Here is a 12,566-nt window from a genome sequence, read left to right as displayed (position 1 = left end):
TCTGCATTTCTAAGATGTCTATAACACATACAATTATCCATGAATTTGTTATAATTATGTTACATGCCAGACATATAACAATATCTTAATTAACTGTTTGAAACCGACCCTTTATCAGTTTGCTTTTTCCAAAGTATTACCTCCGTATCAAAAATATAAGACACTTTGGTAGGCTATAAAAATAGCCTACCAAAATGTCTTATATTTTGGTACAGAGGTAGTAAGATATATAGGTTTCAAAACTCTTTATCAGATTAAATGTACACTATAGAGAGACGTCGCCAAGGATTAAATCTCATGGATATATCCACCTGGTATAACTGAAAGCACGAGCACGTTCGTCGATCCACGAGCGCGCTAGGGTTCGCCGCCGGGGTCTCTGTGGTTTCCCCTCGGCTCTAGTTCGGAGGATCAGGAGGGTTTCTGCGACTGCTGCTGCCTGTATGCCGCCCAAGGGTCCGCCGCCGGCAAGGGGGGCGCCGACCACGGCGAAGGCGCCCGCGAGAGCTGCGCCTGGCGGGCCGGCTGTTGTTGGGGCTGGCGCAGTTGCGGCTGCAGCACCGGCAGCGGCTGCACCACCGGCAGCAGCTGCAACTCCGGCAGTGGCTGCAGCACCGGCTGCGGTTCAAGCACCGGCGGCAGCTGCTCCGGTCGCTGCCAGGGCGGGGGTGCCGCCTACTCATGCGGGCGCACCACAGCCGCACCGTCCCTGGCCTAGGCAAATGGCTGCTGGTCAGGGTGGCGCTCCTAACGGGGTTGCCGGCCGTGGTGGTGCCGCCTTTGGTGCTGCCGGCCGTGGGACGGGTGCTTTCGCGGGAGATCACCGCAATCCTCCCCGTGGTCAATGGGGAGATGATGGCTACGACGCGTATGGTCAGGGACTGCACCGAGGTTCGTCGTCCACAGGTGGTGGGCGAGGTTATGCTTGGAATGATCAGGGTCATGCTGGCCAGGGTTTTCAGGGACCGCCGGGGAATTTCGTCGAGGGCGCGGTTGGCCCCAGCCGCTTCCGAGGGCGCTTCCGTGGTGGGCGAGGACGCTTCCGGGGTGGACGTGGTGGGCGTACTTTGCCCGGTGCCGACTCGGACCTTTCTGACATGGCCACTGATGAGGCGTCTCTGAACCAGACGGTGGTGGAGACGGCTAAAGCTCTTGCTGATGTGGTTGTCCCGATGGTACCACAGTCGGAGGATGCTACGTCTGATAAAGGCTCAGAGAAGGCCGGAGGTGACAAGCTGTCTAAGTGGGCGGCTAAGAAGAAGAAATTAGTTTGTTTCCGCTGTGGGGAGACGGGTCACTTCATGGTGGACTGTTCTGCTGAGTTATGTGAGATTTGTTGGAAACCTAAGCATGTGGGGGCTGAGTGTCCGCTTCTTCTCGGGCCCAAAACGACGCTTAATATCTACGGGCTATGTTGCTCTGAGTTGATGTTCTTTGAGTCACCAAGTGTGGCTTCGATGACTCCGGTAGTTGAAACCTCCTTCCCTGGGGTGGTCAAAGTGGTCACCGGACCGCTCACCGAAGCCCAGATTATTCAGCAGTTACGGGAGTTGGCTCCAGGAAATTTCAACTGGTCCTTGTTGAAGCTTTCTGATAATTCTTATAAAGTGGATTTTCCATCTAAAGAGGATCAGAAGAGGATCCTCAAGTTTGGCATGAGTCGAGTTACTGGAACTAGCTTTGTGTTGCAGTTTGATGAGTGGAAGAAGAAGGAGCCGCAGGGCACATCACTGACTCAGATCTGGGTTCGCTTTTCGGGGGCACCGTCCGAACCATTGGATGATTTTTTTGTCACGTGGAGCTTGGGGTCCTTGCTCGGTAAGACTGAGCAGGTGGACATGCCTTTTACTCGTGCTCACGGTGTTGCTCGTCTGTTGATTAGCGTGGCCAACATTCAGTTCTTGCCAGATGTGGTCAGATGGTGTTATGAGGGGTTTGCTTACATGTTGAATGTCGAGTATGAGGACCCGGACTTGTTTCAGGATTTTGAGGAGTTGCTACCTATGGATACCTCTGAGGGGGGTGGCGCTTCTGGGCACCGGGGAGAGGATGCACCCGGTGACGGTGACAGGGATTCCAGGCCCGTGGAATCGCCTAAACCAACTGAGTCTGCTAGGGGGAAAACTACGGGCTCGGCACCATCCAATATGCTTCAGCTTGGTTCTGTTGGGGCTTTCTCTGCACCTTCGCGTCTTTGGAGTGATCGTGTGGAGTTGGATGATCCGTCTGAGCACGTGCCACCGGTGATGCCGGAGGATTTGACGACTTTGGAGGACAGACTGACTGTTCAGGAGGTGCTTCCTTCTCCGTCACCACCTGTTCCGCGGCTGGACTTGACTATTCTGGACGACTCGGTGGAGCTAGCCAGGAGTATGGTCAGGACCAGCGCTGCTCTTTCGCTCACCTCGGCCCGGAAGGCCGTGGACGGGTCCAGCAGGCATGAGGTGTTTTCGCCGGCCGACACGGCTAGGGAGGCGTCGACGCCGCTTCTCGCAGCCGTTGGTGCGTCCGGACTGGGGGTACATGCCTCACCGGCCCCCACAGCGTTGGGAGGGCTGGGTGGGGCCTCTGCAGATTCTGCCCACGCTTCGGTGCGCGGCGGCCGGGCCGCTCCGGAGCCGGCGACTGCTGGCGGATCGCCGGTGTTCACGCGGCAGGCAGTAACGTCGGTTACTACTTCTGCGCCGGTGACGGCGGCTCAGGGCGTCGCTGTGGGGGGAGGGGCAGGTGGTCTCTCCCTGTGCAGGGCTTCTCGCGATGAGGTCATCGCTTTTGGTGGCATCCCGGACCCTGTCTCCCAGGGGAGGCGGATCAGCGGGCGGTTGCAGGAGCAGCCGGACGTCGACGACATTCAACTACGGTGCTCTGTGAGAGCGGCCAAGTTGCAGGACGTCGAAACCACCACTGGTTGTTTTCAGAGCCACAGCGTTCATCCGTATGTGGTCGCTACTCACTCCGACGGAGGCCAGGGAGCGTTTGGTTACTGCGTCTACCCGATGGGAGATGGTAGCTCGGGATATTTTCAACCGGTTTGGATGGCGGTCATGTAATAGGATAGAGTGATCCTATAGTTTTGCCAGCCGGTTGTGGCTTTCAGCTTTTCTTACTTGCAGATTTTGTTTTAATTTGCACTATGACCTTTCTGTACTTTTGAGATTGGTTTCGTATTATTAATAATATGAGCCGTATGCATCATTCTGATGCAGAGGCTGGGGCGCGGCCCCTTTTCCAAAAAAAAAAAAAATAACTGAAAGCACGACAAAATACTACTTGTAATTAATTAACATTAATAGATATGCATATGTATTATCATCCACTAGACCCATAGCCAGATCGACACATGACCAGAGTCACCAGACACTGACATACACACTCACAGAGAGATCATAGATCTTCTGTTGATTATAAGGACACCAAACAACTAATAATGGAACAGCTTACACAGGCTGCATTACATGTAGTAGTACAAAATACAGCTGTGCATGAGATAGTGCATTGATAAAGTGGGTTATTATTCTATTTCCATCTTGTGCCTCTGGATAAATAAAAAAAGATCTGCGATGCAAGTGCTCATGCGCATATGAACATTCTCTCTGAGCTCAGCAGTGATGAAAATTGCATAGCATAAATTAATAGCACTCATGTACGAAACTGTGTCAGTGTATGCTAGCATGCAGTTTCAGGCAAGAGTCAACACATCTATGTTTGTATAGTAGTACAATCAAAACGACTTGCATCCATATGGCCATACCCATACAACATCATGTCTTGACGTAAAAAATAATGTGAATTGCTATTCCTCTCTTTTTATCTTTTGCGCATTACACAAGCTGGCAAATCCTTGGTTCTAGCTAGTGGCACCAATTCAGAAACTTATTGCACCACAAGGAAGGAAAACCCCATGCAGGCTAAAGAAAGGAACTGTCGTATAAGATCAGAGGAGAGATGAACGTAAGAAGGAGAAGAACATTTGAGGATCATAGCTTGAGCTCGAGATCCACGTCTTCTGGATCGTCGGAATTCATACTCGTCGAATCAGCCGACCGGCTCCGGTCATGGTGCCCTCTCAGACGGGTAGATTCCTACAGAAAATAAAAATGGTTAAGAACCACATGAGTTAAAAAGATAACTTCGGAGTGTATAATGCTTTTTGATCAGCCATTCAACTTGTCCATCTGTCTCCATGATCTGCATGTAGAGAGACATACCTCTGGTGCAAACAGTGGCAATGTGACACCAGGATGCGCGTAATGTGGTGGCCCGTAGATAGTGCTGCTGCTTGGTGATCTGGTTGGCAGGCATATGCAGATGTTGCAGTTGTTAGTTGGAGCTATAGCTTGTTATTCCGGGTAAATTCAAGGAATAATGGAGTTGTAGCTTGTTATTCCGGGTAAATTCAAGGATTAATGAAGTGTGTGCAGTACCTTACGATGGGAGTCTGGAATTCACCATATCGAGCGTCTCCTCTCTCCCCATATGCCATCTGTACATGATAAGACCGGAGATATCGTAAGAGATCTTGATACATAGCTCACGTGCATATGGAAGAACAAACAAGGTACATACAGCACGAAAGCTGATGATAATAAGATGATGTCAGAGAAAGTTTGATCTCATGTAGATTTTTCGTATCATGAAAACAGTACGGACGAGATCCTTGTCAGAATAACTGCTTAGATAACGCGATAATGACGATATCTATGATCAAGGAGAAAATAAGTACAAATTAATAACTAGGGAAGAAGCAAGAGAACGGGTAGAGCAAGCACACCTAACTGGAAACAAATCTCAAATTAATTCAATAATGATTGCTAATTTTTGTTTTGAAACAATTCAAAGACAGCTAGTTTCTTCACTCTATCACAATTCACAAAGAAGCTCAAAATCTCACTTCCATAGTTTTTTTTTTCACTCGCAAAAAAAGAAGATCAAGACTTGTTTCTACTTGCTTCCACATATAGATACCTATATCCAGTTTTTCGTATACCAATTAATTTGTTCCTAAAACAGCATGAAGGGGAAAAGATGACAGCCTACCCCAAAATTCGGATGGACCGGGAAGGCCGACGAGACGGCGGTAGCCTGGAAGGGGGACGATGGGGACGATGAGAGCGAGGACGTTGACGCCCGCGTATCCTCCTGCTCGATAGATCCATTCCAAAGACGCAAGGAATCAGAAACGCCCAATCTTATGAAAATCGCAAGCAAATCCATACACACAAAATACGCATATACACATATGTTCGCTTCAGCTTTGCAAGATGTGTCCTCACTCACCAAATTGAGGCTGGCCGTTCTGTGGATCAAGCTCGGTGGCTGACCACCAAGAGGATGGAAGTACTCAGCCATTTCGCTCTGTAACCTAATCTTCTCGAGCTGCGCCACGCCGAGCCCCCGCTGCGGCTGCTTCGGCTTGTCGGCGCCACTGCCGCCGCTGCTGCTGCCGCCTCTCTTGCCCTTCCTGGAGCCGGACGATCTGCCCCACCCCATGCTGTCCCCAAAGTTGTTCCCACTCATATCCCCGAAGAGAGACCTAGCAGGAAGACTTGGAAGAACAAGATGAACAAGCTAGCTAGCTAGGAGGAGAGAGAGAGGGTTGATTGGATGATGCACACAACCTCTTTTAAAATGAAAGGGAGAGATCTCCTTGCAGGCCAATATATCCCAACTCTTTATTAAAAGGGAGACTTGCTCTCCCAAGCTTTTCTTGCCTCAAATTTAAAATCACATCTAGTATTCTAGTGGCATGGCCATCTTTTGAATATAGTGAACACATGTGCCCCAAAACCCTATCGCTTGAAATAAAAATCTAGAAATTTTAAAAGCGGGCAATGCATTTTAATTAGTTAGGTGGTGATCTCCTAGGATCTTTGCCATCAATTGTCTCCTTGGTTACTTTGGCGAGTAATTTGCACGTAGATACTCTTCTTTAAGTCACTATTCAATGCTACAATAACAAATATAGCAGGAAATCGGCTAATAAATAATTCGCTACAAATGCCAGATTTTGAAGCATGGAAAATCTGATGGTTTGGACGGTAAATTATGTTGTCACGAGCATGACAAATTTATTTAGCAAGCATTGTAAATTTTTGACATACTCGTTTTTTGTCGGGATTATCCATCTTTGCTGAAGGAAATTGCTATGCACGCAACAACATAATTGTCATCCAAAAGGTCATTGTCGTGCTTAAAAATCCAACATATGATTTTTAAGATTTCCGATAAATAAAGCATTGGTTCTTGATTAATTTTGCTACGTTCATGTGCTGGCATTAACACTAGTAGAGGCAGTTCTTTCTTGACTCTTCGACCTCTCGTATCATTTGGGATCAACAACAAAATTAGTAGAGGTGACGACGGCTCTCTGAAGATGAAATAAAGTTCTTCCTGCTTAGTCCCCGTTTCGGTGATGATTTTAGCATCTTCGGAGGGCATGTGGACGTTTGTCTCTGGTGGATCTTGCAGATTCGGTCAGCGGTCTTCGATGGATCATTTCTTCGTTCCTCTGTGTTCTTGTGACTACCAGTTTGATCCTTCGATCTACGTTTCTCTTCATCGGCGGTGATTGTTGTTCTGCTGCGCTGGTCTTATGTGGCCTTAGCACGACGACTTTCTTTTTTTGACTGCCTACTACAATAAAGTTTGTCCTGCTCTGATGAGGGAGGAGCAAAGACGACGGCGCCTTCAGCTTGCTTCAATGATTGTAGTCATCACTAAGTGGTCTATGGACTTGGCTGTATTTTTTGTTGTTGTTGTTCTTTGTACTATCTTAACGGTTGATGAATAGGTCGAAATTTTTTCTCGCAAAAGAGAACAAAAGCAACGAGGAGCTTGCATAAAATACTTAATAACATCAAACTTGGAGCCTCCATTCTTCTGAACTTAAGTTCACCGGACGACCAGCTTGATAAACACCTATAAAAAATTTCAAAAAAGGGGAATTTTTAATGAACTTAAGCTCTGGGCACGCTTCCAATCAGTGCAAGATCGAATAAATTGCACGTTTTTGCAGAGCTGAAACATACTACGACAGTACTAGTACTCGACAGGTTGATACTTCGGATTCCTGGTTCTAGTTCTCACCTGGCGCTTCCCGATTCTCATTCTTCTTCTTTTATCTGGGAGGTGCGTCCCTGTGCAAGGCAAGTACTCCCCTATTCCAGATTATAGAATAAAATATTACAATACAAAATAAATAAAATATGAAATACTTACTTATCTTTCGGGTAAAATATGAAATATTTTCATGATGGTTCTAATTGTATAAATTTGGTACTGCACATGTTGTTATTTTTTCTATAAATTTGGTCGTACATGTACATATTTGACTTTTGCAAAAAATAAGTGTATCTACAGTTGGGCTCCCCAAGCCCCCTGTACATCCAGGTGGATGCCCCGATCACTGACCGGTCGAAAAGCTCCGATTAGATGGGCTACTCATACCGGCCCTAAATGTCTGGGCACACAAACATTCCTTCGAATCCAGCTCATACCTAGGGCGGATATGGGGAGGCCTAGACCCCTTGGTGTGTCTATCATATTGGACTCAACACGCAGGACCCATCGTAAATTGCACCAAATCACCCCTCCTCTGACCTTGTCGGACCAATCATTTTCCACTCCTCTCTTCTCCCTCGCCCGTGCCGGCCATCCCCTCGCCTCGCTGCCACCCCTGCTCGGTCGCCATACTGAACCCTCAGCGTTGCCAGCACCGCCACAAAACTCTTCCCCTCTAGCCTCACCGCCACAGATAATGTCGCCGGTCCGGGCGCCGCCTTGGTACGTCTGGCTACTCTCGGACTGCACCTTGCCCTCTACGTGTTTGACAAATTGTCCGACCAATTTTTTTATTATTGTTCTATAGATAAAGCGATGGATTTAGATGGTTCGTCATATGAGGAGTATGGACCCACGAAGCTTTATGAATTAATTCAAAAGGAGTTCTTTGATTCATAGGATTCAATTGAGGAAGTGAAGATGATGATGATCATGAGCATGAAGCAGAAAATGGACCAGGAGGTGGAGCACATCCTGAACTTCAAGGGTTCAAACAAAAGGGAGAAGAGTTCTGAATCAGGATATGCTTTGCTCTTTTCCGATAAAGGGCGCTTTATTACTTAAATGGTTTAAGCATTATACCCGACCTCTATATAACTGAGATGCACACAAACGAACCAAGCATGGCTTCTCTACATGGACTATTTTGATCATGTACCAACATTCTACATATGCATTAGAATCTTCGAGATCATCAGGTACATGCACAACTACTCAATGATCTTGTGGAGCATATGTGGATCCAATGAAAACCAATAAATTCTGCACTTCAAATAAATTTTATGTTTGAAATATGTATTGTCGCTACCAACAAATGTTATTTACGTGTGATATTCACGTGTGTGATAGACGTGCATGTACTTGCATGAATTTGAGAGTTTTAGTTTAAGTAGTGTGCCCCCCCCCCCCCAATATGAGAGGCTGTCCGAGGTCGCGCGCGAACGTGTCCGCTGATGTTTAGGTACCGAATTTACCAAGTTTGACCGTAGATGCTCTAATGCACCTTAGAGCAACTCCAACGGGGCGACCCAAACGGACGCGCGCTTTGTCCGCTTAGCTCGGCCAGGCGGACGTGGGCGTCCGCATTTTAAAATGGGTCGGCTTGACCGCCCAACGGGGAGGCCGACCCAAATGTGCCGGGGTGGAAAAAAAGTTGCACGAAATAAACATAAATAAACATAAAGTGGCCGGTCAAACGCCGGCCAAAGTCCACCTAAATCTAATAAACATTAAATAAAACATTAAAAAAAGTCTGCGCCCGCCTGCTGCCGCCCCGCACGCTGCCCTAGACGTCATCGGACTTGCCCTTGCCCTTGCCCTCCACACCGCGGTCGTCGGTGAGGTCGATGAAGACCGGAGCAGGGCCAGCCCACCTGAACGCCGCCTGTTACGCTGCCAGGACAGCCTCCTCCGGCGTCTGCTGGGGCGGCGGCATTGCAGCGAGCCGCGCGCGCTCCTCCTCCTCCTCCTCGAGCCGGAGCGCCTCGGCGTCGCGTTGGAGCATGGCCTCGTAGAGCATATGCTCCTCGCCGTCGGCCTGCTCCTGGCGGAGCCATGCTCCTTCCATCGCTCGAGGTGGGCCGCCTCCTCCTCCGGCGTGGCGGCGAAGTGGACGGGAGGCGCGCTCACCCACTCGTGGTACTGCCCCGTCCACGAGTAGGCCTCCTCCGGCCAAGTGGGTGGAGGCGGGAAGCGCTTACGCTCCGGCTCCGGCTCCGGCTCCGGCTTGGGCTGGACGGGCGGCGACGGTGGAGGCGGCGGCACGAAGAGCGGGGTATGGACGGAGTCGCTCGCCGCCGACAGGGCAAGGGCTTGCTCCAGCCCATCCCAGTGCGCGTCCTCGTCGATGCGGCTAGCCTCCAGCGCGTGCTGCAGGGCCTCTTCGAGGGCGGCTTGGTACTCCGCCTCCGCCTCCATGTCCTCCGGCTCTACCTCCGGGGCGTCGGTGGGAACGGCGGCGAGACGGCGTCAACACTCGAGCGTCGTTGCTCCTCGTGTTCGAGGCGAACCAAGCCTCCCAGTTGGGAGAGTCGGCGGCATACTCAGGCAGCCGACGCTGCTCCGGCGTGAGCAGCGCGCGGCGCCGACGCACCTCGTCGTCGTGCGCCCGCTGGGTCCGCGGAAGCGCCGGCACCGGGATCCGGTTTGGATCCAAATGCCAATGGTGCGGCAGCGTCATGTCGGGGTAGGGGAGGGGCTGCCTGTACTCCCAGTGCCACCGCGCTTGGTGCACCGGGATGTGCAGGCACCGGCGTTCAGGGCGGAAACGCGCCGGCGGTGGAGGGGGAGGAGGAGCACGGGATGACGAGGCGCCGGGGTGCCCTTGCCCTTGCCCTTGCCCTTGCTGCTGCCGAAGAGGCCCATGGCGCGCGCTAGGGTTTGCGGTCGCTAGCGAGGAAGCAAAGGGACTGGTGGGGGGCCAGGTGTGGACGGGAGAAGTGGATGAGGCCGACCCCGCCGCACGCGTGGTTAAAAAAGAACGCACGCACTGGTTGATGCGTGGGCCCGCTGTCAGTGATCGTTATAAATAAGACGACCGGTGGTGGTTGGGTGGCCGCCAAGTGGGGACGCGGACGGCGAGGAGACGCGCGGCGCGTCCGCGCCAACGCATTCCAGGCGCGATTTTGTGCCGGAAATGATCGGCCCGAACGCAAGGCGGATACGATTTGAGTTTGGGTCGGCGCGTTGGGCCGCCACTTTTGTCCGCGCCGATCCAAACGAACGCGGGCGGATGAAATGGGTCGCCCCATTGAAATTGCTCTTGTATTTTGAATCGAAGGGAGGCATCTCTACGAACGACGTGGTCCACTATTGCAGCTCCCACATGCACTGTGAGGCGTGCGCCCACCGGCTCTTGAGGTTGAAGCGAACCGCGGCTCAACACAACCGCTAGTTGGGAAGGGTGGCTAAACAATTCGCTCCGACACCGAGGGAATCGTCAGGAAGCAAAGGCATGAGTCGACCCCGACGAGGCAAAGCACATAAACAAATGGATCGGGTTTGCGGTACGTACAACGGAGAGAAGAGCGGGATCTACCCGGGAGATCTGGGCACGATATATAGTCGTGTCGTAAAGGCGTGATCTCCCCCCGCGATCCTGCCCAGCAGAAGCTTCGCTGGTCGATCGCGCGCAACCGATCCTCTCCCGCGTGCTATACAATATCGGCCGGCAGGAGGGCCAGGCGTACGAGTCTGCTTTGGGATCATGGTGTTTCGTGAGGATTTCCAAACCCCCGTGTCTGCCTTACCTGCCCGGTTCGGTTCGCTGGGTTGACTGACGGGCTGGCTCGGGGTTGGGCATTGGCTCTGCGGATATTCGCTTCACGTGCGACCTGGACCACCGCTAGATATTGCCAGCACCCCGCTAATTTTTTTTTTGCCAGCACGTCCAAATAACTGGAGTACAAGGGCATGCGTCGCCATCGTGATTGGTTGCATCAGGGCAACTCGCGTCAAACATCAATTCATTATATAGACATCATCAAATGTCCGTGAAAATTTATGGATCATCAACAAGACCACAAACACCGCTTTTGGTTGATTTTTAGAAAGAAAATAAATAGCAAAAGGCCATAAAAACAAGTAATAAAACATCTAAGGGCCAGCCTTTTAAGCTGCCAAAAGAACTGGCCTTAGAAGTCCGACATCGCGATCGGAGATGAGCCCGTGCGGGACGATGTGAGCAAGGCAGCGGTGACAACAAATGATCGTCGTGCTGGTCCGGCGTGTTGCCGTCCTCCGCCTCTAGCTCTCGAAGAGAAGCTTGCCCTCCACCTCATTGAAGCAGAGCCACGACTGATGAGGTCACCTATTACAGGTTGGACCCACATGGAGCACATCACCACCATGGATAGGTCCCTGGACCATGCCAGCATTCAGATGCGTACATCAGGAAGTCCTCTCGGACGGTTAGACGGCACACGGACGACCACCTGCCACTCGGCTGACAAACCACCCCTTGGACCAAAGAGGCAAGCATGCGGCATGGGATCTGCAACGGTCGAGGAATCCTAAGTCATCCATTAAACAAAGTCAAGGCAACCGTTACCTGTAACTGCAGTAGTTGAGGCTCATCACACCTGTAACTGAAGCATTCAGTGTCATTTAATGTCCCGTCAACGTGGAGGACATGGGGCTGCGGCTCACTATATATAAGCCGCACCCCCCTCCATAACTGGGCACGAGGAACCTTTGTAACATACCCATCAAATCAAAGCAAGCCTGAGGGCATGAGACGTAGGGCTATTACCTCCACCGAGAGGGGTCTGAACTCGTTAAATACCGAGTGTTACACCTGCGTCATAGCTAGGTTCTGCCCCCTTATTCATACCCCTAGTACTCATTGTCAGGATCATAACCCCGACAGTTGGCGACCACCGTGGGGCTAGGCGTCTAACAAGTTTCACGGCGTAGGTGGATTTCTTGATCATCATGTTAGACGTCGGCGAAATCCGTGTTGGGACACTCTCCTTCGCCGACGACTCAACGAGGCCCCGCTGGACGTGGAGGCGCTGCCCGTCCACTACGCGACACATTTCCACGCATCATCCTACAGAGTCCTTCTCCAACAGCCCTCGGCCCCGTACCGAGTGGCCACTCGCCCTCCCATCGCGTGTCGCCGCAAGTGTTCCGGACGCTCGTTGCTGCAGCGCTGGATCAAGCACACTGTGGCCACCCAAGCCGCAACAGAGCATATGGCGGCTCTCGAATTCGACGAGCCCGCCCTCGACCTCTCCGAGGGTCACTCGTCGATTCCTCTGAGGAGTCCGAGTGCAAAAGTATTGAGTCAGACGCCAAAATTCTCATGGTGGACAACTCCGAGCATCGCACGCCCCCGGGATACACGGATGCCCGGGACCGCCGCGCAGGCGCGTCACACGGCAACGCTGACAATGGTATCGCGGGGCACGAGCCGTACGTGCCCTAGGCTCTCACCCAGGAGCCACACATCCGGTTCGTTGCATGCTTCGCGCCCCCGGAGCCTCACCAAGTCACGTGCATCCTCC

General features: G+C 51.5%; 1 protein-coding gene across 1 annotated transcript; it reads right to left on the bottom strand.

The window, feature by feature from the left end:
- Positions 1-3,768: 3,768 nt before the first annotated feature.
- On the bottom strand, positions 3,769-5,632 carry LOC123065599 (protein SPEAR3). Its single transcript, XM_044488848.1, has 5 exons — positions 5,278-5,632; positions 5,038-5,139; positions 4,425-4,483; positions 4,209-4,287; positions 3,769-4,082 (listed from the first exon to the last, which is right to left on the bottom strand). The coding sequence occupies exons 1-5, from the start codon at positions 5,515-5,517 to the stop codon at positions 3,978-3,980; spliced, it is 585 nt and encodes a 194-aa protein (XP_044344783.1). The 5' UTR covers positions 5,518-5,632; the 3' UTR covers positions 3,769-3,977.
- Between the last annotated feature and the right edge of the window lie 6,934 nt (positions 5,633-12,566).

Source organism: Triticum aestivum, chromosome 3B (genome assembly GCF_018294505.1).
Source record: "Triticum aestivum cultivar Chinese Spring chromosome 3B, IWGSC CS RefSeq v2.1, whole genome shotgun sequence".
Lineage (NCBI taxonomy): Eukaryota > Viridiplantae > Streptophyta > Magnoliopsida > Poales > Poaceae > Triticum > Triticum aestivum.
The sequence above is the reverse complement of the archived record's forward strand: the minus strand, read 5'-3'. Positions and strand labels throughout refer to the sequence as shown.